The following is a 27,687-nucleotide window of genomic DNA, read 5'->3' on the forward strand; positions in this document are numbered from 1 at the left end:
TTGCAGCTGTAACTGGCTCAGTGTACAACAGCACTCAGCAGCCTCAGTGTCAGCATCACTCCCTGATTGTAACTTCATGAGGTTTGAGTTGCTCTAAAGTGAGGAGATGTGTAAAGATAAGCCAGTGGACAGAGAGTTGTGGGCTGGACTGGCCATCTGGAGCACCAAGAGATTTTCTTCTGCCGAGAGACTGTCAGACCTGCAACACCACACAGTCCTGATGTAACACTTCAGTGGCCCACTCTTTATTCCTCTTTCACTGGCTGTGTATGCTCTGCTGTGAAATCACCACGGCCCCACACACATGTGGCCCCAAGCACTATTTCTGCATAATAAACATAGTCACAAATTGAATCTAATTCTAAAAATGTAAAAATAATACATTGTATTTTTTACAAGCAGCATCCTTTATAAACATATAACTACAATTTTTGGCAAACATAGCATAAGCAAGATCTTTTTACAAGAGCATTTAATACTTGTTTTCATTTCCTGACCTGAGAGAGCTCCTAAAAATGTCCTGAAACCTTCATCTTTTTAAGTTATTCTTGTTATTCTTCTTCCAATTAAATTTTGTCTTTTTCTCTTCTTTGTGGTTGGCCTCTTTGTTCTTGGCTGCGTGGATCAGCAGAACTGTCGACCTATTGTGTGATTCAGAGAACATCTTCCAAGTCCCCAGCGCTGTTTGGAGTGGACCCTGGCATTCCTGTGGAACTACAGAGTAGGACGTGCAGAGGATGCTGCACTGGAGTGAAAGTGAAAAGGAAATTCAAGCCTGCAGGTTATGTCAGTCCTGATGGAGAATGTAAGGTCACTGTCAAATAAGATGAATGAACTCAGAGGGAGAGCGCTGTCAGGAAGACCTGCTGCAGTGTACCGGTGTTATTCAATCTGGGCTTAATGACTTCAGACCAGCTTTGAAATCTCATGCAATGCAAAGTGTTTGAGCGACTTTTACATCAATATGGTTTTTAATGTTTTTATTTGAATGATTCATCATTGTCTCATAATGATTAAAATAAAACTGCCTATTCCAAACAACAACAGACAATTCCAAATGTTTTTTGCTTAACATTGTTAATTTGCTTAACATTGATTACATTGATTACAATGAAACATTGATTACAGAAAATAAAATAACAAACTAAAGTTAGTGTCTAAAGACAGTGTTTTTTGTGTTTATTACACTAACACGGGTGATTTAGCCTGCTACAATTCTCCATTGAAATTTTCAAAATTAAAAGAGTGAAATAGAAAATTTGAGTTAATAGCCTAGAATAATGTACTGAGAAAAAAATGCTTATTGCTGTGTTTTGAAAGGGAGAGGATTATGCAAAAAACTCACATTTGTCACCTTAGGGTCCCCATTTTTAACCCAAGACTAATATCTGTTCTACTTTTTTTGTGTGCGCATGGAGGGTTGTTTTTTAAATTTGGACTTTGCACAGCAAAATTCTGCTAAAAATCAGTTAAAAAGAAGCTAGTAACTAGAAGCAGTATTTTTCAGGTGTAACCTACTTTTTATACAGTACTTGCATTTGTAATTGAATACAATTTTAGCCGTGTCACTGTACTTTTTCTTGAGAACAAGTTTGCAGTACTCTTTCCACCACTGATAAACTAAACTGACTCTCTGTTGTCCAAAATATTGATAAAACAATAATGAAGTTAAATGAGGAGAAGTGTTGATTCATTTCTTTAACAATAAATACTCTTTGGCTTTGACTTGTTCACACAGAGGAAGGTTGTGGACAGCTCCAGGAGCTGCTTTTCTTCAGACTGTGACCCACGGACATTTGTTTACATAAACATTACATTTCACTTACATATGTAGCTGAAAGAGATGAGAGAAGGATGAAGGAGGCAAGATGTTATTCAGGAGGACAGGAGGGCTGTTCCTTTATTGAGTGAGTGCACACCACAACTCAAGCACATATTGACTGGTTTACACATTCATACAGAATCATTCCACAGTAAAGTGCACAGCCCAAAAGCAGAAGGCTGAAGCAATGTGTGTCTGGCCCCATACAGTTTCATGTTTCCCGCTCTGCAGATTCCATCTAATACATTCTTACTAATCCTTGTGCTTAACAACTACAATATTTGATACTAGTTGTTTTGCTCTGTTCCTCCGTATTTCTCACACCACTGTTCTTTGTTGAAAACAGTGGTCAGAAAAAGCGTCAAACTCTTCACAGATCACATTTAATGGCAGCTGGTGTTTGGAAGAGCTCAGCTCAGGGTTTGCTCCACATTGATAGACTTCAAACGGCACAAACTTGTAGAGTAATAACTGGAATCATTTATTCTGAACCTAATCTGTGGTGAGAACAAACATGAAACGTTTCTGTGTGTACATGTACATTATGTGTACACACAATTCTACCAACGGAATGGATGGAGGAAGTGTAAATGACACACTTTTTTCTATTTATTGATCACGTTTAACTAGAGGTAGAAGGTTGGCTGACATTAGACTAATAATTTGACTTTTTAGCCTATTGGCCTTAAATATCCACCTTAGGCTGATATTTTGCATTGGTCAATCTGCCCCTTAAAAATACACACAAAACTTTATATCAACACTTCAATACAAAAATAGAACTGCACAAAATATGACTACACATCTCTCTTAAAGGTATTTGATAAAAAGAGCTGTGGGTGAGATTGTTTTCAATTCAAATTACATAATTTGATGAAAATAATCAAAATGGGTCTTACCATGAAAAAAAAACACCATATCGATCGATCTTTAGCATTAATGCAAAATCCTTTCAAAGGTGTTAGTATGTATTTTTTACAAAAAATAATAAATAATAAAAAAAAAACATAATAAATAAATAATCACATGTTAATTTTGGTCATCTCCACTCCAATTTCAGATGAATTTGAGAAGATGGGCGAACGGTTCATACAAAAAGTGCGTGTGTGCGTGCATGTGTGTGTGGGCTTGCGGAAAACGAGAGGTGTGTGCATGTGTGTGTATGGGCGTGAGGAGAATGAGAGTAACAGTGTAACAGTCATCCAAAAGTGCAATAACTTCTACAAGCATAACCATTGTTTCCTTAGTCGCTCTTACAGAATAAAAGTGTGATATTGCTGTTGAACATTTGACAGTCCAGCAGTGTTCACATGAATGGATGGTGATGACGATAGTGAATAAGACAGATCTTAATGTCACTGCTTCAGTCATTTGTAGACAGTATAGTATAGTAAATAAAGGCATTAGTAAAATAAGCAATAAAAAATAGAAAAATGCAAAATATGTAACATTAAAAACTGGCATATTAAATGTGATTACAGTGGTCCCTCGTTTATCGCGGAGGTTACATTCTAAAAATAACCCGCAATAGGTGAAATCCGCGAAGTAGTCAACTTTATATTTTACCATTATTATATCTGTTTTGTAAAACCCCTCACCACACACTTTATACACTTTTCTCACACAGGACAGTTACAACCCTTTTTACATCCTTCTTAAAACTTATTGCTGCTGTCGTCCTTTTGTTATTTTCCTCCTTCTTTATGTAACGAACTGAAGATTCATTTATTCCGTAATGGAGCCCTACAGCGCAGAGTCCTGCACGGGTCCATTTTTGGAGATTCACACCCGCACAGTACAGGACCCATACAGCACCGTACTTGCCCGTTAACCCGAGATTATATCAAACCTTTGGGCTGCCTACGTCAAGTACTGAACCAAGACTAAACCAGGACTAACCCAGGACTAACCTCGGACTGATTCCAGGCCTGAACTAGGAGGATTAAACCAGGACTGAACTTGGAGTAAACAGGACTAAACTAGAAAAGCACTCAGAGAGCGCAGACCTCCGCCAAGGACTACCCCCATTTTTTATATAAATTGTGATAAAATCAGTCTTCTGGATCATTGGATCATCATCCCATTGTCCATCCCTGAGTCAAATTTCATGGGGTTTGGTCAATAATTAACCGAGATATTGAGAAACAAAATTTTTGGCCCCATTTACCACAATGTTAACTAAAATTTCAAAGTGATCCAGAATCCAGGATTTCTTCCGGATCACCCCCAAAATGAAATCAATTCTTCCTTTTCACATTTCCAACAAATCCTGAAAATTTCATCAAAATCGGTCCATAACTTTTTGAGTTATGTTGCTAACAGACAAACAAACAAACAAACAGACAAACAAACAGACAAACGCCGGCAAAAACATAACTTCCTTGGCCGAGGTAATAACCAGGACTGAACTTGAACTAAAACAGGACTAAACCAGGGCTGAACCAGGACTCACTGTCGGGACGGGCTCAGAGGTGACCGCAGGAGAAAGGACCGACGGAGAGCTCCACACCTCACGGTAAGTGCGGCAGTTGCCCGATCGCGCTGCACTTCAGAATCACACTGCTATTGATTGAACATTTATGTAAATTTGACAATGGTCTACAGTCCCTCAGCCAATCAGGACGCAGGGGGAGGAACACATGGAGGGAGGAACTGCACTTGCACATCTTCAAGGCACAGACTAAAACCTGTGGAGAAACAGAGATCAGAAATCATTCAATTCAACATATTCTGTCCATACTTTCAAACACACCCCATCAAAAACTAAACCAGGACTAAACCAGGACAAATGCCTGAGCCTCAGATACACAAATGCAGATACAACACACACAAACACAGCAGAGAAAAACAGCACACATGGAGGAGAAAGTGTGTACAAAGTGTAAAGGCTTCAAAGGATTCAAGTGCAGTGAGCTCCAGTCCTCAGTGACATCTTTAAAATACACTTCACTGCAGCCACGTAAACATTTGGTATAACTTCATTTACAGATTTTACCCCAAATGTTTCAGCAGATTTTTAAAACATTCAAAATTGACATATGGAAAAAAGCTCACACAGAATACCAGAAACAGAGTTCACTTTTCCTAAATTAAATTTGATCACAGCAAAATGCAATTTAACATTCAAAACTGATAAACTGTCCCTCAAAAAAACATTTTTATCATCAAAAGCATTGTCAAAAGTATAAAGAATCAGAAGACTAGTATGGAAACTAGATACTCATTTAGCCAGAACAAGTGTGAGACCACACAGACAAGTCTAAACCCATGGACCTATGGAACCTACCCAGACAAGTGAGGGATCACACATAGACAAGGCCACATGGTAATATAAAAGAAGAGAACTATTATTCGATATTGAAAATCATGTTCTATTGTCTAAAAAGTGTTTTTACTATGATTGTGGTATCAGAACCGCTATTGACTATAGTCTGTTCCTTAGTATTTAAATCAAGTTTAAAATGTTTGTATCGTGACAACAATAATGCTCTTTTATTCATGTAACAGTTTCAGTTCTAATCACTGTATTTTTGTACTAGAAGTCACACTTTTTTCATGGTTTGGGTGTTTCCTGCGATTTATACTCCAGTGCAACTTATATATTAAAATTTTCAGAGTGACAGCCATGAGAGGGCGCTCTAGGCTTGTGTGTCAGTTTTCTGTCCATGTCTCCTGCAGAAATAGCCGCTGTTCTGCTGCAAGTAGTGAAATATGCAGCGGAAAATGGTAATGGAGAAGCAGAAAGAATGTTTAGAGTGAGTGAGAAACTTGTGCGGGACTGGAGAAAAAGGGGAATGGAGAACACAGCTTCACAGTAACCGGGAGGGTGCAGCATGCCTGGACTTCAGTGACAACCAAAGTTGCGCAGAGTTGCTCAGAAGTGACACCGAGGATGAAGAATTCAGTTGGAGTGAGATGGAGAGTTTGGTAAACTTATATTATGTTGTTCATGCTATAGTTATCTGAATAACTGTTCATATGTGACATTAACATATCAAACGCCTATTCAGCCTGTTGTTCTTTATTCTGTTGTTATTACCAGAACTTGCCTTTCAAGATGAAATATCAGTTCCTGGTCCCTGATTTCATAAAATAAATTTCCCCCTAAAGTGTGACTTATAGTCTGGTGTGACTTTTTCTTCTTCATTATGCATTTTTTGGCCTGTGCGACTTATACTCCAGAGTGACTTATAGTCTGAAAAATACAGTAAATTTGTTCAGTCTCTTACCTGACGTGTTCCAAAAGAATTTCTTTTTCGGCTTAACTCTTATTTGTTCCAATTCAACCTTTTGTCAATTTTTCTTGTTCCGTTTGTAACGTCATCAATTCTTCGCATTGCTCAAAACTTAGCCCATCATATAATATAGAAATAATATAATAAAATGTCTTAAATTTTTTCCTTGCGTATATTATTGCCCACTATGGCCCACTTGCCATAGTGTTTAGCTGTTTGCAGTAAGTGTTTCTTTTGGTAACTCTCCAAAAAAAAAAACTTTCTGAAGGAGCAAAGAAAAAACTGCACAATGAAAGCCTTAAATACCACCAAAAAAGTTTTGGTTGCATATGTCAGTTTGAATGTTAAATTGCTTTTAGTTGTGATCATCATTTGTTTAGGAAAATCTAACTCTGTTCTGTGTGAGGTGTTTAGTAGATGTCAGTGTTCAATAGAAAAGTGAGTCAAAGTGAATGAAAAAAATTGTAAGGAGCCGCTCCATGAGTCAGTTTGAGAACAGAAGGGAATGTGTGCGATTACTTTAGCCCCATAAAGTCACTACTCACTCCAGTGTCTTCAGTCGACAGTGAGGAGTCTGTTTAAACTCCAGGAGCTCCTTCATATGTGATTCTCTCAGTCTGTTACCACCAAGATCCAGGAGTGTGAGGTGTGAGGGGTTGGACTCTAGAGCTGAAGCCAGAGAGGAACAGCTCATCTCTGCCAAACCACATTCCACCAATCTGAATAAAGGAAAAATGATGTGTTAAAGTCTATACAAATATAGATTGTGTTTATAGAGACTTTCTGAATGATCAAATAAATAAATAAATCAAAATTTAGTTATACTAAAAAATATTAAAAGAATGATAACCATGCTGCTGTCTATTTTCTTCTGAGCCTTTGTCTTACATATAAGAAAAAAAAATGTTCAGTGTCTCAGGAAAAAAAAAAAAAAAAAAATTACATAAGATCAATAAAAAAGGATATTTTAAACAGAAATGTCAGGCTTCTGAAAAGTATGTTCATTTTGTAACTGTCAGTATTACGTTTATATTACTATTGATACTGTAATACCTGATTGCGCCATCTGGTAGCGCACTTTTATTTTTATTATACTGTAAGGTCACAGGTCACTCGCTTGTTGCAGTGCTGTGTAATGGACACACAACTCAAGTAATGTGCGGTACCGGTATTAAACGGACTAATTTCTATTTCATGTATGATTCAGACTTAGTGCTGTGGAGACCTGCCATCGTATGGTTTCCAAATGTGTAATAAACCAAGTATCAGTGGAAATCAGTAAGTCTCGCTCTTCTCTCAGCTATCCCAGAGCACATGTTAAGGGCTATAGCGAGCGCTCTCCGCCGGACCACTACCCCACGTTACAATTTGTATGCACTTGGCTGGGCCTCCTTTGGCATGAATTAGTGCATCAATGGTCTGTGATGTTCACTGCTCGGGTGGAATGGAAGTCCAGGATGACTTGGCAGTGGCCTTCAGATCATATTCAGATTTTTTTTTAGATGTGCTAGTATTTGTTATTTGTGAATTTCACTGATTGTGTTACACATAATATGCTTAATACAACATAAATACTAAAATGTATAACATCAAGTTGAATGTGTGAGTTGACAAACCCTCCAACTTAGTAAAGAATTAGCATTTATTTGATTTAATTCATTTGGAGGGTGTTTTTGTCATTTTTTTTCATTGCAGTTTAGTTTATGTGGTAAAAGTTTATAGGGCCTTGAAATCTCCAGCCTGATTTGTGTTCATTAATTACAGAATTTATTCCTTATAACATTAAGGAATATTTATAAAATATTGAACAAATTTTTTTTTATTGAAAATATTTTGAAACTCAAATGTTCATAAAAGTATAACATTACAATGTAAGTTTTCAGATATACTTTAACTGGACAAAATAGTAAATAACCCTTATTACAATATATATTAACAGTTAAAACTTTAGTAGGATTGTAATAAATCTAATCTGCATGTGTTTTTGTATGTCTGACCTGTGTCTGTTTATCTTGGCATTTCTGTACAGCTCAGACCTTATTCTACAAAGATATAAAACTCCCATAAAAACTGGTTCCATTGTACTTTCCTCTAAAATGTCTAAAGCAGGGGTGGGCAAACTACGGCCCGGGGGTATGCGGCCCTTTCAACCTTTTAATCCGGCCCGCTGAACTGGAATAAATTACAATTATATATATATATAAAAATAAAAAAAATGTGTTTCTCACCTTCCACGGTGGTAGGTCTCTCTCACCCTCATTCAGCTCGGGTCCTCTACCAGAGGCCTGGGAGCTTGAGAGTTCTGCGCAGTATCTTTGCTGTTCCCAGTACTGCACTTTTCTGGACTGAGATGTCCATTATATATATATATATATATATATAATATATATATATATATATATATATATATATATATATATATATATATATATATATATATATATATTATATATGGTATATATATATATATGGTGTTCAAGATATAACCTTGCACTGCTTCCAATTTGAGTTGGTAAAAATCAAAGACAAGAACTTTGCAGATGTTGTATTTTATGTCTTGACGTATAGTACGTCTTAAGAGTCTTGCTATGTTGCACGTGGGTTATGTATCTTATTACAACTTAATCGCTCATAACACACTTTCACGTGCGATATGTAGTGGAGCAAATCTGTAAATTTGTGTGTATTCTGAATTTTTCGCGGCAATGTCGTGGTGCGTTTTCTACTTAAGCGTAAATATGAATATAATGAGGTGAGCTCTTAACACATCATGCTACTGTATACTGTCCGGCCCTTCAGGCAAATTTTAGGACCCTATGTGGCCCGCGAGCCAAAAAGTTTGCCCACCCCTGGTCTAAAGGGTAAATTCACAAATATTGAGCATGATCATTTCTACTAGTGACCAGACCCAAGAACTCACTGTGTATTAAAAACACTGGCCTATAGAATGTTGTGGGGTTATCCGAAATCCAGCAACAGACTTCAAGAGTAAATCATGTGGAACACGACCACAAATTGCATGCTGTTTTCAGTTTAAACTCGCAGCTTTGTGCCTGGATTGATAACTGAGGTGAGAAAGTGATGCTTTTAAAGTTTTAAAGTTTTAATATTATTACTGGTTACCTCTGACTCCAAATACAGAGAAACTTTTGTAAAAGCTCTGAAACACGACACAAGTAAGAGACAATGAACTGACCTGAGAGTCTCCAGTCGACAGTCTGGACTCTGCAGAAAACCACACAGATGAAACACTCCTGAATCATACAGTTTGTTACGACTCAGATCCAAAAGCGTGAGATGTGAGGGGTTGGACTTCAGAGCTGAGACCAGGGAGGAACAGCTCAGCTCTGATAAACCACAGTTCCACAATCTGAATAAAGAAAACATAATGTGGTTAACGTACATAGTAAATTCTATTATCCTTGTACAAACAGGGCTATTTGTTTCGACTCCTGCACCTTCAGGACTGTTCTATCACATCTCATATATCTATATCTATATCTATGTATATATAAATGCTTCTCAATATCTTGTGTGGCCCCCACATGCTTGCATGCAGGGTTGACAACGCTGTGGCATGCTCCTAATGAGACGGCGGATGGTGTCTTGTGGGATGTCCTCCCAGAGAGTCTGTAGAGTCTGAGGAGCAACCTAGCGGCATCTAATGAACCCAAACATCATGTCCTAGAGGTATTCTATCAGGTTTAAGTCAGGTCTGTGCGTCCCTCCATGGATATGCCTCCTCAGACCATCACTGACCCATCACCAAATCGCTCATGCTGAACCATGTTGCAGGCAGCAGAGCGTTCTCCTTGTCTTCTCCAGACTCTTTCACATCTATCACAGGTGCTCAGGGTGAACCTGCTCTCATCTGTGAAAACACAGAGCATAAGTGGTGGACTTGCCAATTCTGGTGTCTAGCAAATGCAGATCGAGCTCCACGGTGCTGGACGGTGAGCACAGGGCCCACTTCAGGATATGATGCTCTCAAGCCACCCTCATGAAGTCTGTTTCTGATTGTTTGGGCAGAGACATTCACACCAGTGGCCTGCTGGAGGTCATTCTGTAGAGCGTGGGCAGTACCTGTCCCTCCTTGAACAAAGGAGTAGAGATCCTGCTGATGGGTTGAGGACATTCTACAGCCCTGTCCAGCTCTCCTAGAGTAAGTGCCTGTCTCCTGAAATCTCCTTCATGTTCTTGAGATTGTGCTGGGAGAAATACTGAATCTCCTTGCAACTTTTTTTAGTGTTCACGTTGAGATCTGAGATGATTCAAAAAGTTCCTTGTTGTGATAGTGAGCCACACATTAAGTATTTACTTGTACTTGAGGAATATGTTTTTATGAAAGTCACAGTACTCTTTCTTAGGTTTAAATTTTGAAACTTCTTTTCTTCCTCCTGTTTGAGTTCGACAACTGACTAAAGTTTTATGTTGATAATATTTCTTCCACTGTACCTTCAGATATGATTAAGTGTTTGTAATATGTATGGTCTGTTTTCAAAATACCAGAATAAGCTTTTTTTTTGTTTGTTAATGTTGTGTTCCAATTAATTTAACTTCAAAGTATAACTAAATAATACATCTAAATTTGTATCCAGACAATTCCTCTGTTACACTTACTGAAAAGCAGTAGTTTCCTCAGATATCTTCACTCTTACTCGACTCATTTTTGAACCACTAGTTTTTACTTGGTTTACTTGAGTAATGTCATTTAGAGGTAATGGTACTTTTACTTCAGTACAGTCAATGGCTTCTCTACCACCTCTGAGTCCAAGTCCAGAGTAAATACTAGAGTTTATTATGGCTGAGCTCTTTAGTGAAAGCTCTGGAACATGACACAAGTAAGAGACAGTGAACTTACATGAGAGTCTCCAGTTGACAATCTGGACTCTGCAGAAAACCACACAGATGAGACACTCCTGAATCAGACAGTCTGTTATCACCCAGGTGCAGGTGTGTGAGGTGTGAGGGGTTGGACTTCAGAGCTGAGGCCAGAGAGGAACAACTCATCTGTGAAAAACCACAGCTCCTCAATCTGAATAAAGAAAACATGATGTTATTAACGTCCATAGAAATATAGATTATGCTCATAGAGACATTCTGACAAATAAAATAAAGACATTATCGGGGTAAATGCCTTTTTTTTTTTTTTTTTTCCAAAAGTGGTTACAAAAGGACCTGCAGTGGCCTATTGTGATCAACAGAACACACTGCAGCCGGCCACAATTGAGACTTTCTTTGGCCACTGAACCCCTGGCTATGGCCATAGACAAAATCCAAATGTTTATAGCGTCACGATTGGGGATGAAGAGCATAAGCTACTGCTGTATATAGAAGACAGCCTTTTGACATTGACTGATCCATCTATTTTCTACCAGTCCTGATTGACACTTCAAGGCATAATTTATTGGAATCGCCTATAACCCAGCTAGAGATGTTCATGAAATCCGTCACTTGTCCAGGAGATTCCACCTCTGACTCCAAGTTCAGAGTAAACACTAGAGCTTATTATGACCGAGCTCTTTTGTGAAAGCTCTGACACAAGTAAGACACAGTGAACTGACCTGAGAGTCTCCAATCGACAGTCTGGACTCTGCAGAAAACCACACAGATGAGACATTGCTGAATCGGTCATTCTGTAGTTCTCACATAGGTTCAGGTGTTTGAGATGTGAGGGGTTGGACTTCAGAGCTGAGGCCAAATAGGAACAGCTCATCTCTGCCAAACCACAGCCCTCCAATCTAAATAAAGAATACATGATGTGTTTATACATCTTATATGACACATTTTTAAAACACCAAGTCCCCACAACTTCAACTGTTTCCTCAAAAACATGATTTTAGTTCAAACCTTGGACACATTTGAGAAAAGAATATATGATGTGGTTAACGCCCATAGAAATATAGATTATGCTCATAGAGACATTCTGAATAATAGAATAAAGATATTATAAGATATTCATAATAATAAAAACATAATTTTAAAAACACATTATGTGTTTAATGCCTAATAAATCCACAACACATTTCTTTTCATATAATAGTTGTGTTATCAGAGTTTAGCTTTAATTTGTTGCAAATATTGATGTTGAAGTCCAAACTTCAGATATGATTAGATGTTTGTAATATGGTATTATGGGATGAGTTTTATGTTTTGTTCAAATTACATTAATGTTAAATTATACATATAAATATATATCCAGACAATTCCTCTGTTACACTTACTGAAGAGCAGGAGTTTCCTCAAATATGTTCACACTTGAGTCATTTTTGAACCACTACTTTTTTTTTTTTTACTTCTACTTGAGTAATGTTAAATAAAAGTGACTTTGGGTACAAATACTGGCTCCTCTCACACCTCTGAGTCCAAGTTCAGAGTAAACACTAGGGTTTATTATGGCTGAGCTCTTTAGTGAAAGCTCTGAAACATGACACAAATAAGAGACAGTGAACTGACCTGAGAGTCTCCAGTCGACAGTCTGGACTCTGCAGAAAATCACACAGATGAGCCACTCCTGAATCAGACAGCATGTAGTTCTGACCAAGGTCCAGAAGCGTGAGGTGTGAGGGGTTGGACCTCAGAGCTGAGGCCAGAGAGGAACAGCTCATCTCTGACAAACCACAGCGCTCCAATCTGAATAAAAAAATACATACTGTGGTTATCCTCTAATATGATTTTTTTTTTTCTTCATTTGTTTTAACACAGTGTTTATTATTCACTGCACCAAGTTGTATAGCACATAGCGCTGTGGTTGTCATTCATTAACCTATAGTAAACTGCCGCCAGTGGAGAGTTGAGGCTAGGCAGGAGATATCTCGCAGGCTGAATCACAAAAGGTTAGGTGTTTAATAAACGTTTATGAAGACCAATCAGCTGATTTGAGTGCACCCTGACCTACACCCCAAAGATGTCAGGATTGCAATGTAAAGCAATGGGTAGAAGCTCCGGATTTGACTTCAAATTTTCTCAAAACATCAGGCTCTCCCATAATTCACTCTGACCCACTGCACTCAAAGGGCAAACACATGAATCAAATATGTAAGTGAAAAGGTTGTGTGGGCAGAGGTATGTAGAACTACTCAGCTACTGGTGGTCTACAGTCACGTTGATCCTTCTTATACCCGGATCTGCAGCCATTCAGTGCCACATTGTTCCATCAGTCAATGGTGATTTTTGCAGTGGGCCTCTTTGAGATTTTGTTCTATTTTTGAAACCCTGTAACTTACCTTGTTGAGTTGACTGCTCCTGTCTCTGCCTGCCATTTACCTGTGAGAAACTGCTCCAGACCTGCCTGGAATACCAATAAAACTACCTGTGCTACCAGTTTTCTGTCTACTTTTGTGTCCATCACATATTTTCTCTGTTTGATGGCAAGTAACACGTCTTTTCATGAAGATACCAGCTTCATACTTTGCACACTTACTCACAAATGGGGATAGAAACAACAATCGTGGCAAGAAGGTGAACATATTTCTTATTATAGTTTTTTATTTTTTTTATTTTATGGTCTGTTTTGGAAATACATGAAAACACACTTTTAATGTTAGCTTCCTCAAATATTCTTCTACATGACTAATGTTAAAGCAACAGTACTTTTACATGAGTACAGTCATTGTCCAGAGTAAATACTAGAACTTATTATGGCCGAGCTCTTTAGTGAAAGCTCTGAAACATGACACAAGTAAGAGACAGTGAACTGACCTGAGAGTCTCCAGTCGACAGTCTGGACTCTGCAGAAAACCACACAGATGAGACACTCCTGAATCACACAGGTCTCTGTTATCACTGAGGTCCAGTTCTGTGAGATGTGAGGGGTTGGACCTCAGAGCTGAGACCAGAGAGGAACAGCTCATCTCTGACAAACCACAGCCCTTCAATCTGAATAAAGAAAACATGATGTGGTTATACATGTTATATGACACTTTTTCTCCATTGTTAACACACTATTTGTCATTCACTGCACCAAGTCGCCACAGCTTCAACTCATTTCTCCAAAACATGACTTTAGAATAAACACTTTTTAATGTTTTTGTTTGTTTGTTTGTTTGTTTGTTTAGATTAACTTCAAATTATAAATCTACAGTTATATCCAGATAATTCCTCTGTTACACTTACTGAAGAGCATTAGTTTCCTCATATATGTTCACTCTTACTCAAGTCATTTTTGGACCACTTCTTTTTTTTACTTTTGCTTGAGTATTGTTATATAAAAGTAAGAGTGTTATAAGTAAGTTAAAGCAAAAACAATGGGATTTAGTTAGCTTTTTGACTATTACTTCCACCACATGTAAAGGTAGAAAAAAAATTGATGCAAGAATCTCGGACTTCCGGTCATTGCGCAATGTATACTGGGAAGGATTTTCTGAAAAAGTGAGCATCAAACCTCCATGTTTGTTTTCCCAGTGGGATTCATCTATTGACAAAGTCAGTCTTTTCTAGTCTTTTGAGCCATATCACTTTTTTTTTTGTTTGTTTCTGGTTTTGATTGTCATTTTTTAAGCGCTTTGAGTGCCTTGAAGGTGGAAAAGCGCTATAGAAAAATGTGACCATTTTAGTTTTGAGATTTGGACATCGTAATTGTGTGGTTGTTGGATGTCCTAACACCAGAAAACGGCTCGAGAAATTTGTTTCCGAACTCCACAAATGCAAAAGGGAATCAGATCTGTGTGACTGCAAACCTCTGTTCAAACTGTTTCCCTTTCCAATGGAATTGAAAAATAGTGAAAGGCGAAGGCGATGGGCAGGAGTGATACACAGGAAAGACAAAAAAGGAAACCTTTGACTGCCTAAATCATCCCGAGTTTGCAGCAAACATTTTGTATTTAGACAACTGGGAAACTGCATACTGGGAAAATCCTTCCCAGTATGCACTGCACAATGACCGGAAGTCTGAGATTCTTGATGCATCTATAGACCCAGGGCATCCTTCGTACGGCTCTGTCCCCTGAAGAATCAGTCTGTTTGGCAGCAAAACACTGGTTTCAAAAAGCTAAGTAAGTCCAGTTGTTTTTGTTTTAACTCGCTTATAATACCGTATTCCTAGATGTCTCAAAATTTGCGTCAGTTAAAAGTAACAGTACTTTTACTTGAGTGCAGTTATAGCTACACTACCACCTTTGACTCCAAGTTGTGAAAGCTCTGAAACATGACAGAAGTAAGAGACAGTGAACTGACCTGAGAGTCTCCACTCGACAGTCAGGACTCTGCAGAAAACCACATAGATGAGACACTCCTGAATCAGACAGGTCTTGGTTATCACTCAGATCCAGTTCTGTGAGGTGTGAGGGGTTGGACCTGAGAGCTGAGGCCAGAAAGGAACAGCTCATCTCTGACAAACGACATTCCCTCAACCTGACGAAAGAATACATGATGTGGTTATACATCTTATGACACTTTTTCTCCATTGTTAAAACACTATTTGTCATTCACTGCATAAAGTCCCCACAGCTTCAACTCATTTTTCCAAAACATGACTTTAGTTCAAAACTTGAACACATCTGAATAAAGAATACATGATGTGGTCCACGTCCGTAGTCAAAATTAAAGATCTTGGGAAACTAAGACTTTTCCTTGGCAATGATTTTGCCCTGACAAAGGGGGAAATCAAAATTAAACCAAAAAGATACATTACAAAAATTCTTGACAGATTTGACATGAGTCGCTGCAAACCAAGGTCAATACCATGTGAAATGAAAATGAAATTTGACACTGAGGGCGACTGCAATAGTTTTGGGTGTGTTTAACTGTAAACAAAGTGCTGTAGCCAATTTGTGATTTGTAGATGCTGTTGGCATGAACACTGAGCACAGTGTCATCGGTGTAGCCCAGGTATTTTTTCTGCCCCGGTCTGTTAGTACATTACATTTTCACCCAAGGCAAAGATCTCAACTACTGCGAGACTTTGTGCTCGCATCGTGAGATTTTGTGCGTCAATCTCTTTTAAACATGGCCTGGAGCTACTACTATTGAGTTGTGTGTTATGTCGGTCCCGAGCGCAACTGAGCTGAAGTAGGCAGGCGTAAAGTTACTGTTCTTTCTCTAAAAGTACTCTAAAGTTTACTGTTATGTTGCAAACCTTTCTAGATACCTCTTGCCTTCTTTACAAAGCACTGTCACTAGCCTGTGTGATTTAGCCAAGTGGAACTGGTGAGTGCTAACTATGTTTGTTGTTGCTCAGAGCTAACGTGCTAATGCTAGAGTTTAATGCATTGTATACTGGAGCTGCGCTCGTTTTCATGCATATATGTGATGCTGTTAAAGGCACTGTATGTATTCTGACCAGTGCAGTGCACTTGATTGCCTTTTTTCTAAAGCGATACTGACAATGAATTATGATTAGGATGAAATGATCTGCTAACTCTGTGTAAGCTAATTTAAAACGAATTGTTACCTGTTGTTAATGGGAAATATTTTACTATGGAGTCCTCTTGATGACAACTATTTATGCATGTACATGTATGATTATTATTATGACTATTATTATAACAAATGTTATGATATAGTGAAATCCTATTTATACTTACTCATGATACTTAATTATTGTATTACTTAATGCTGATCCTGTTTTGCACAGGCCAGGTTCTAGAAACTGGACATGAGGATTTGAGGGTAAGCTTCAGCTCGCAGATTTAATATTAAATTATTGTATAACGACGCTTGTGGGCAATAGCAGAGAAAGACTTCTATGAAATGGTTTTAGGAGCAGCCTTTGGAAACGGCTGTTTGTAAAATGTTCTATATAAATATTCTGTGAAAGGTGCACATTGGTGGACTAGAATAATGCTTTGGTGATTCTATTTAAATTATATTTATCCCACAAAACATTTAACAGTGTGTTTAATAGTGTGCTTTGTGCTTAAACAGACGAGACTGACCTGAGAGTGGAGAGTTCACAGTGAGGACTCTTCAGTCCAGCACACAGCACAGACACTCCTGAGTCTCTCAGGATATAATTTTCACTCAGATCGAGTTCTTTTAGATGGGAGGGGCTGGACTTCAGTGCTGAGGCCACCAGTTCACAGTGAGTCTCTGAGAGTCCACAGTGAACAAGCCTGTAAGCAGATGTTTAATTTAAATGTGTTTGTTTAGTTGTAACACAGGTCTGTGAAGCTGCTGTTGATGAATGAGTACTGACCGAGCCTTCCTGCAGTTCCTCACCGCTGGGATCAGTCTCTGTTGACCTCCATCAGATGTCTTGTACTTCTCTAGGTCCAGTTCTTCCATGACCTCCTCTGACATCTGCAGCATGTAGGCCAGAGCTGAGCACTGGAACTCAGACAGTTCCTTCTGTGATCCTCCTCTAGATTTCAGGAGGTCCTGGATCTGCTGCAGGAGCGACTGGTCTTTCATTTCCATCAAACAGTGGAAGATGCTGATGCTTTGGTCTGGAGAGACTTCCTTTGAGCTCATCTCTTTCAGGTTTTGAATGACTTTGGGGATTTCTGATTGGTTTACTGGACTCAGCAGACCTCCTAAAAGTCTCTGGTTGGAGTCCAGACTGAGGCCATGAAGGAAGCGCACAAACAGATCCAGGCGGCCATTTGAACTTCCCAGGGATTTGGCAAGAGATTGTTTGAGAAACTCACTTGGACTTAATTTTTCAGTTGTTTTGCCACCAAGAAAACGCTGAATGACATCTGTATCACTTTGTAAACAGTGGAGCAGGTAAACTGCTGCCATAAACTCCTGGACGCTCAGGTGTACGAAGCAGTAGACTGATTTGTTGAAGAGGACACTCTCTCGTTTGAAGATCTCTGTACAGAGTCCTGAATAAACCGAGGCCTCAGTCACATCCAGACCCACCTGCTCCAGGTCTTCCTCGTAGAACATGATGTTTCCTTTCTGCAGATGTTCAAAGCCCAGTCTGCCCAGCTTCAGGAGGATGTCTGCTTCTGTTTCTGTCAACACCAGTGATGTGTCTAGCCTCTGCTCCTGTGTCAGTTCTGTCTGTGTTGGTGGCATTAGTCTTATTCTCTTTGCCTCTGGACCAGTCTCAGGGTTTGGTTGGTTGTCCTCTGGTCTGGTATGAGAGCTGGGTTGATACTTCCTCTTCCTGTTGGTCTGCACTAACAGGAAGTGGGCGTACATGTCGCTGAGTGTCTGGGGCAGCGCTCCGCTCTGATTGGTTCTCAACATGTGGTCCAGGACTGTGGCTGTGATCCAGCAGAAGACTGGGATCTGGCACATGTTGTGGAGGCTGCGGGAGGTTCTGATATGAGACAGGACTGTGTTACACTGCTCTTCATCTGTGAACCTCTTCCTGAAGTACTGCTCCTTCTGACGGTCAGTGATGAAGCCCCTGACCTCTGTCACCCTGTGCACACACTGCGCTGGGATCTTATTGGCTGCTATTGGTCTGGAGGTGATCCATATAAGGGCAGTAGGAAGCAGAGTGCCTTTGATGAGGTTCACTAACAGCACGCTGACCTCTGACCTCTGTGTGACCTCAGAGATGACCTCACAGTTAAAGTCCAGAGACAGTCTGCTCTCGTCGAGGCCGTCGAAGATGAACAGGAGTTTAGAGACGGACAGAGTGTGTGCTGAGCGTCTGTGGACACAACAAGGACATGGAACAAGAGGAGACATTTCAGTGTGATCAGGTTTAAATATACATGGAAACACACACTCACATACAGAGGCTTTGACTCAGTGTTAAATAACTTCTAAAAATGACTCTCATGATCCACTTGGACACATTTATGATACACACAAGATCCTTAACACAGATGAATAGTGTCATATCACTGAATCTCATTTAAACCCTGTATGTTGACCAAATACTTCTGTGGTGTCATTCAAACTCTGTCCTCTGAACTAGACTGAAGCAGAAGAGCAGATAAAGGTGTGTCACCTGTTTTACCAGAACTGGATGGAACACTTGTATCAGCTCCATCAGGCTGTAGCGTCCCCCTCTGACCAGGTTCAGCTCTCTGAAGGACAGCGGCAGCACCAGGTCCAGATCTTGGTTCTCTGAGCCCTGGGCCCAGTCCAGAGAGAACTTCAGGACTGAGAAGGTCTTCCCCACTCCAGCCACGCCACAGGTCAGCACCACTCTGATGGACCTCTGTTCCTTCTGCTCCTCCTGCTGCTCCTCAGTGGGCAGTGCTTTAAAGATGTCCTGACACCTGATGGAGATTTCCTGGACAGTCTTCTTGGAGAGTTCCTCCAGCCTCCTCTCCTCATGTTGGGCTGTGACTTCTTCACTGAGGCCCTCTGTGATGTACAGCTCAGTGTAGATGCTGTTCAGAGGAATTCTACTCTCTGCTCCTTCAGTTCCCTCTGTCACACTCCCACATCTGCTGCTCAGGCTCAGCTTATGGGCCTGCAGAACCTTCTGGAGCTCTTCATCTGCTGTGACAGGAACACAGATGTGTCAAGTAACCTGTGTTTAGTGTGTCCTCATAAACAGTGTAATATAAACTCACCTTGTGTCGTGCTGTGGACCTGCTTTTCATTTTCCATGTCAGTGTGTTGAGCCCTGAGCCTGGAGTCTTGTAGAGACTTTTCTTTGTGGACAAAAACATTTGCGCCACCAATGGAAACATTTCTATAAATATTACAACCAGATCAAAAAGAAAGTCTATAACAAACTGTCCAAAGTCTAAACTTGGATTAGATCTATAAACAGGACTACACCATCACACACACTTCTCAAGCATCTTTGATTGCCCAAAAAGGGCTACATAAAATGTATTATTAAAGCAGAAACACACAATACAAAAATACCACATGTTTAAAAGATTGTACTTCAAGCATCTTTATTTCTAATCAGCTCTTTTGGCACTAGTTTTATCATGTATTGATTGGTCTGATCTATAAAGCTGGTCCTCTGGCTGAGAACTGGAGACATTTGTCACAGTGAGGGACAGGAGGACACTGGACAAACTGCTCTCCATCATGGACACTCCTGCTCACCCACTGCACCAGACTATAGAGGGACAGAGGAGCTCATTCTCCAACAGGCTCCTACAGCTCCACTAAGACACATACAGGACTACACTCATACCATACTTCATACAGCTCTCCAGCAACTCACCTTCTGCAACAGATAATACTCCCTACAACTGTACATCTCACCCTTACGTCATGGTCTGTATATTTCCAACTTTTGTATATTCACACTTCTGCACTTATTCATGCACCTTATAAGTAAAGTGTATGATAGATAATACTCCATACAAGTGTACAACAACTCCCCCTTCTGTCATGGATAACCTATGTCATCTCAAATCATTATTTTCATAACTGTACTGTATGTCCTAACCCCACCGTTATGTAACTTAGATATATTTTAATTGTATATAAACATTTTTAGACTGGTGCTGCATTGAATTGCTCTGTTGTCTTTTTACAACACTTTAGACACCTTCCCTCTAAATTAACATTAGTGTATGTTATTGGTTATTGGTAATATAGTAGGATTTCTGCTGATATCCGTATCGGTTCAGTATTGAAAAATTGCCAATAGTGAAGAATCATTTGTAAACTTCAGTATAACTTAATATAAAATTGGTCTGTATTGAAGACTTTAAAAGCTTAATATTGATATCGGCAAATATCGATTATCAGTCACAACATCAAGACAAATATTGGATATCAGTAAAAAAAAAAAAAAAAAACACATATCAGACCATCCCTATTCATTTGTCTTTAGATTTGATGTTATTTTAGTGTGACTTTTGTTCTTACAGTGAGTCTGAAGGAGCAGGTTCACAGCTGAAGTCTGGAGGAAAAATCCCTTTAGACCGGTCACTCTTCATGGACACATCACTGGACACTGAGGCTGTGGATCTGTATGTGGAGAGAAAACATCATGTGTTGTTACTTAGAAGACTGTTGCTGTCAGCTTAGATCAGTGTGACAAAGGCACATGTAACGTGGAACTTTGTATTGGATCAATAAGATGAAAATAGCAGCAGCATGTTATGACTTCTTTATTTCTCTACTCCACATAAGTTAAAGTTGTTTGACATGTAGATGCAAATATGTAATCTCTATGTTGTCCAGCAGAGGGTACTCTAGCATTACTTTACTTTTGTGACGGCCTCAAGCCATATCAGCTCACCACATCTTCTGTAAGTGTCTTTCTTGTATAAAGTAAAGATGCTCTGGATTGATATCAAAAACATTAATGCTCTAGATTTTGGTTAATGAATTGAGAAGCACTTCACAGATAAATACGTTGTAAATGTTTAAGCTATGTCCAATATTTTAACAAGTTGAGTCAAGTATTTTATTTTACATATAAATACACTTAATCTTAAATTGTGCTGTGAGCACTTGAAAGTATTGAAACTGAAAGAACATTGCGTTATGATATATTACATGAGTTATGGAACTTATAAATGAGCAGTTCTTTTGTGTTTTATGAGGCCAATAAATTAGGGACTTTTGTTCATATTCAAGAGTACTAGTTTCTAGCCCCAGACCTTCAGACATCACACAACACAACACAGAGACAACACTGGGCTCTTCACCACCACACAGATGCAGTTACATCTTTGGTGCCGTGGCCCAGATGGGTTTTTTTAAGAGGACGAGCAGACACTCCTGTGGACTGTGAACACCATAATGTGTGTGTTTTCAAGTAAAAAAAAAAATAAAAAATCACTTGTATTGTGTGATAAAGAAATACTGCTATTGTGAAAATATACTCTGGGTTGTGACATTGCTGCAATTTTCTTTTTGTTCTTTATATAAGTGCAGTCCAAACAATGTGTTTTAAGCACTCATCCACTACACTGTCAAAGGTAATCGAATACGTAACCTGACCCCACCCCTTTTTTCTAAGCTAGATATATTTAATTTTGTTTGTATGATCAAGTCTATATTATGTCCATATTGTGTTTTGGCTTGTTATGTCGATGTTTCTCCCTGTGTGAGTGTGAGGAACATTACAAGTTGAAAACATGGCATTTCTCTGGAGGACAGTCAGAGTGTTGTGTTAGGAACTGCGTTACTGGGTGATGAAACTGTTTACCAAATGAAGTAAACTGAACTTGAATTTATTCAGGGAGAGCCCCTTGAGATGCAGCATCTCACTTTCAAGGGGGACCATGTTCATGGTTTAGCTTTTCAGAGATCATACGTGTGCAGGTCATATGAGCGCATTTTGTCCGTGTGCAGGTTTAGCGCAGCTCTTTATTTTACAGTCATTTCACTCATGTACGGTCACTTTATTTATGTTGGTAACAGTCCGAGGAATAGTTAGTTAGATTCTAGTAATTAGTTAGATAATTAATAATTAGTTACATTAGTTGTTTCTGGCAAACACCATTAGTAACACCATTTAAGTATGTCAGTGACCTCTTCATCACACATGTGTAATTTAACAGTGAGAGTTTGAGGGAGCTTCTCACAGGTCTCTTCTAGTCACACTATTTTCGAACAGGTGCTGCATTGAACTGCTCACTCTGCTGTCTTCTACAACACTTTATCCTTAAGCATTAAATAACTCACAACTGTAGCGCTCATTTGTCTTTATTATATGACATGTTATTTTAGTGTTCCTTTTGTTCTTACAGTGAGTCTGAAGGAGCAGGTTCAGGACTGAAGTATGGAGGTTCAGCTTTAGAAAAGTCACTCGTCATGGACTCAGCACTGGACACTGAGGCTGTGGATCTGTAAGTGGAGAGAAAACATCATGTGTTGTTATTTAGAAGACTTTGTTCCTGTCAGCTTAGATCAGTGTGACAAAGGCACATGTAACATGGAACTTTTGGATCAATAAGATTAAAAACAGCAGCAGCATGTCATGACTGTGGGCTGCCTCATGTCTTTATGTTTCTCTACTCCACACAAGTGACAGCTGCATCACACATAATCACTTTTTTTTTTTAACTATTAAAATGTGTAAGAAATATATCAAAGTACCATCACATAAAACTTAAAGTCTGGCACACAAACAATGTAGTTTACAAATGTGAGCGTTAAGGGGAGGTCTGAGACTCTTAGTTTTACAGCAGAGAAAATGATTCCACTGTTTATAGAAAGTGCATGTATTTCCTGGTGTAGAAAATCATATTGTTGTATTCAGTTCAACGGGTTCGCTGGAGAAGACTCATAGAGATGAGGGGCTACAAGAGGATGCTTTTTGCTGCAGCCGTGAAGATGCATCAGCTCCTGGAAGGTCATAAAGCCAGTGGACAATTGGTCCAATGTTTGCCCCAGAGTAATCATTATTATGGTAAAAAAAATAATAGTAGGAATGTAAATAGGTAGACAATGACAGAGTAAACTTGTGTAAGCTACACCCAACTATTAATGAGGTGTGGCTAGGACTACACCTTGGACTTGTATTTCTAGTAGACGTAGAGTATTTCTTTGTTGCAACAATGCCTGGCTAGACAAACAGGTTTTTTTCTGAACAACACTGTACACATTGGCTCCAGGGCACAAAAGTGACCCATGGCTTTTTAACAGTGAATGACAAATGAGTGGACTCACTGTGCCTCAGTGCTGCCTCCTGGAGTTTCTTTTCTGATGGGACATCCTTTTATCTGCTCACTCCCTGAAGCCATTTTCCCCCTCGCTCAGCCTGGAGTAGAAACAACAGAGAGACATGTTTCACTCTTTACATATGAACTCTGCTCCATTTGAAACAGGCCAAAGACTAAAGGCTGCCACACACTACAGGAGAATTTGCACGATTTTGTCTGCAATTTGCGTCTCCACAAGTTTGAGGGAGGCGTGACCCGACTTTGTGTCTTCGTGTGCGATTATGAAGCTGCTGCACTCTGCACCACTGCCACCAACAAACATCAGCAACGCTACAATAACAGCCAATAAAACAAAGCATCGGGGCAGAGGAGTGATGGACATTTAGATATAAACTCAGTAAACAGCGAAAATGAAAAAAAAATTTAAACTGCAGCATCTCATCTCATTATCCATAGAATTTGTTCTCTGCAAATAATGACACCCAGTCCACAAAATGGCACTTTTAATCCAGTGTTAAAGTAAAAAGGCGAAAGTAGTTCCTCATCAGGGTGAAGCTGCAGATTAGCGATAGTTACACTTCATGTGGACATTTCACAGAATAATAACAACATAGTTCTGTCTTGGATCTAAACTAGAAGTGCAGTACCTGTGGTCCGCAGACAGATCCCACTGCAGTCTTTGCAATCGGAGACATAAAATCTCATATGATTCTCCTCATGTTTGTGGTGTGCACCTTTGATGTTTGACAGGGTTGGGTTTTGGCTGCGTATGCGCGTGCATGAGATCACATACACCTGCACACTGGAGGAGAAGATATAGACCTGTAGATTATACAGAATTATTATAATTTTTTCTGTCATCTGTCATTTTTCTTACTATTACATAAAAAAATCGATGTATTTAATATTGTTTAAAACAACTACATAGCTGAAAACACATACTTCCCCAAATTTGGGCATTTTAATTAAACAAGCTCATAGTTTGTTTTATTTCATATTAAAGCCTCAATCATTTGCAGTAATGAATTCTGAAGTCATGCCCTACTACAGTTATTTCAAATATCTCTTGTCCATCTCTTGTCATTTCTATGTCCTAAACTAGCATAGGCATTTGTTTGTGTCAAGTCCTGCTTTGTAGTTTATGGCCTATTATTTAGTCCTCCTCAGTCCTTCTGTAAGTACTGTATTAATATTACTGTATTATAGTATATTGTCAACTCCCTCTCTCTCCCTCATTTTCTTTTGTGCTGTCAATCATAGTAGGTACTCGGTTTAATATCTCATTAAAATAAAATATCCAAACATAATATTAGCATCATAACATCATTTCACTTTGTTTATACTATACAATTTATAATTTCTTATATACTCCCCTTGTTGCTTGTATTACCCACTATAGGCCTATGATATTCTGTTTTCTGTGACATACATGGATAATACACTGCCTGTTATCTGGCTCCTTGGTTTGATCCAGACTGCAGTCAGTCAGTAGTCACACTCTTGTGACAAAAAACGAATATCATCATTCAACGAGATTAAATTAAACATAGAGAGAGAGAGAGAGAGAGAGAGAGAGAGAGAGAGAGAGAGAGAGAGAGAGAGAGAGAGAGAGAGAGAGAGAGAGATGTCAAGCTGTTTAACATTTTAAAAATTATTAAATCTGGGGGTGCTGAAATCATTTTTATGGGTGCATTGCTAAAACGGTATAGACCATGGGGGACAACTGCATTTAAACACAAGTTCTACCCAAATCTAATGGTTCAAAAGAGATTATTAGTAGTATTCATGTCCTGCTTCAGTCGCACTCTTCGATAAAGGCTAAAACACCACACAACCACACACACACACACACGCACACACATACATATGTGACACCCCCTCTGAAACTACAGCCATTTTCTACAAGTGGATGTCAATGAATCTCAAAGTTACTTCCACTCAAATAATAATATTGACTTGAAACCCAAAAGTGCGACTTACCTCACCTCAGACGGCGCCTCAAACGCTTTCACTTTCACTGAACTCAGTCACGTGACAAGCCCCTCCCTTCTGTGGATGGTGAAGAGGTCAGTCCAGTGTTTGCGCCAAATATCTCTGCTGTGATCTCTTGGATTCTTTCAAAAACATCATCGTGAGAAATGGAAAGAGTTCAATAAAATAAGATAACGACCATTATTATTGAATATGAGGTTTAATAAAACCCCAATTATTACAACTATTCTTATAAGAATACCAGCGCCCTCTGCTGGCAGAAGTGCGGACGTGCCGAAGGAACTTAATATGTACGTAATGGAACAGACGTGACAAACGACCAAGGACATGAAGAAGAAGAAAAAAAAAAATAAAAACATTGTGTAAGAAATGTAAACACATTGTCCCAGTCTTCTTCTTAAGTTGAGACACACTGGAGTTTAGAGGAACATATGTATTTAGACAGGGAACACACAAGCAAGGCAAATTTAATTCTAAGCACAATTTCTACACAAGTAATTCAAAGTGTTTTATAAAGCAAGAAAGACATGAAAATCACAATACAAGCAAATCAAAACATAAATAATCATCATAAAATTTACATTAAAGAGAAGAGTACAGAATAAGAAAAAAAACAAAAAACTTTCAGTCGCCTGCAGCTAAACAGAACGTTTTGAGCCTGGATTTAAACAGAGTCAGAGCAGAAAACTGAAACACTGACTCCCATGTGACTATTTAGTCCTGACTCTGGGCACCAGCAGGAGGCCAGTTCCTGAAGTCCTCAGAGTGTGAGCTGCAGCATTCTGGATGTTCTGTCCTACAACTCATTTGGAGAGGCCAGTGAGAGGCCGTTACGGTATCTAACCTACTGGAGACGCACGGATAAGTCTGCCCAAGTCTGCTTAGCCTGCAAATTTCACATTTGCAAAAAAAAAAAAATAGGCAAAAAGAAAACCAAATAGCAACCACAATAGTCAATGATATGATCTGGCAGTTAAATACCAGTACTTACAAGATTGAATTAAATAAAACCAAACTAGTGAAATTGTGTAATCATCACCTGCTCATGGAAGTTGCATACTGTACCTTTAATTTGTTTTGTTTTACTAGAAACACAATTCCAATACCAACCCCCTAAATTTGATCTCTGTTTACATTTTGTACTCACCAACCTTTATAATTTATTCTGTTAAAAAAGCTATATATATATATATATATATATATATATATATATATATATATATATATATATATATATATTATATATATTTTTTAGTTTTTATTTATTGCATTATTGTATGATTCCTTGTGTTGAAATGACGTAATGTTACAGGTTAAATCTAACAAATTAGTGTAAAGTCACATTCATAATATTTACAGAAAATAATATTTAAAGAAAAAACATACAGGTTAAGGACATTTGATTGACAGACTGAGCTGAGCTGTTCTGAATGTCACTTTAGAAATGAAATGTCAGGAATGAAAATACTGTAAAAAGTTTGACTAGGGAACAGTCACATGGAGCAGTGAGGCTGTCATAGTAATGTCATTGATGTATGGTGTAAACTGGTCACTAGATGGCGCCATCTCCGTGAATTACAGTACTGGATCTCTACAGTCAGTACACTACAGTAGACATTTTCCATTTTCTTCCGGCATGCAAAACAGGGCAAAAATATCTCCTTCCTCGTCCTTCCTTCTCTTTTTTGTTGACCTCTTAGAGCTACGTCATGAGGTCAAGTATAAGGACCAGTGAGGAGGAGGAGCAGTGAGGAGGAGCAGTGAGGAGGAGCAGTGAGGAGGAGGAGCAGTGAGGAGGAGCAGTGAGGAGGAGGAGGAGGAGGAGCAGTGAGGAGGAGCAGTGAGGAGGAGGAGCAGTGAGGAGGAGGAGGAGGAGCAGTGAGGAGGAGCAGTGAGGAGGAGGAGCAGTGAGGAGGAGGAGCAGTGAGGAGGAGGAGGAGCAGTGAGGAGGAGGAGCAGTGAGGAGGAGGAGCAGTGAGGAGGAGGAGTGAGGAGCAGTGAGGAGGAGGAGGAGCAGTGAGGAGGAGCAGCAGTGAGGAGGAGCAGTGAGGAGGAGGAGGAGGAGCAGTGAGGAGGAGCAGTGAGGAGGAGGAGAGCAGTGAGGAGGAGGAGGAGCAGTGAGGAGGAGGAGCAGTGAGGAGGAGCAGTGAGGATGAGGAGGAGCAGTGAGGAGGAGGAGGAGCAGTGAGGAGGAGGAGGA

At 39.3% G+C, this 27,687-nt stretch overlaps 1 protein-coding gene across 1 annotated transcript; it reads right to left on the reverse strand.

The window, feature by feature from the left end:
• Window positions 1-965: 965 nt before the first annotated feature.
• Window positions 966-25,599, reverse strand: LOC110162187 (NACHT, LRR and PYD domains-containing protein 12-like). Its single transcript, XM_055158981.1, has 17 exons — window positions 25,476-25,599; window positions 24,143-24,317; window positions 23,503-23,593; window positions 22,579-22,677; window positions 20,746-20,847; window positions 19,482-19,603; window positions 18,906-19,407; window positions 17,192-18,598; window positions 16,932-17,108; window positions 15,232-15,408; window positions 13,759-13,935; window positions 12,514-12,690; window positions 11,622-11,798; window positions 10,919-11,092; window positions 9,254-9,427; window positions 6,603-6,776; window positions 966-4,509 (listed from the first exon to the last, which is right to left on the reverse strand). The coding sequence occupies exons 3-17, from the start codon at window positions 23,574-23,576 to the stop codon at window positions 4,503-4,505; spliced, it is 3,720 nt and encodes a 1,239-aa protein (XP_055014956.1). The 5' UTR covers window positions 23,577-23,593; window positions 24,143-24,317; window positions 25,476-25,599; the 3' UTR covers window positions 966-4,502.
• Between the last annotated feature and the right edge of the window lie 2,088 nt (window positions 25,600-27,687).

Source organism: Boleophthalmus pectinirostris, unplaced genomic scaffold (assembly GCF_026225935.1).
Source record: "Boleophthalmus pectinirostris isolate CB_2022bp ecotype Guang Dong unplaced genomic scaffold, ASM2622593v1 HiC_scaffold_23, whole genome shotgun sequence".
NCBI classification, from domain to species: Eukaryota; Metazoa; Chordata; class Actinopteri; order Gobiiformes; family Gobiidae; genus Boleophthalmus; species Boleophthalmus pectinirostris.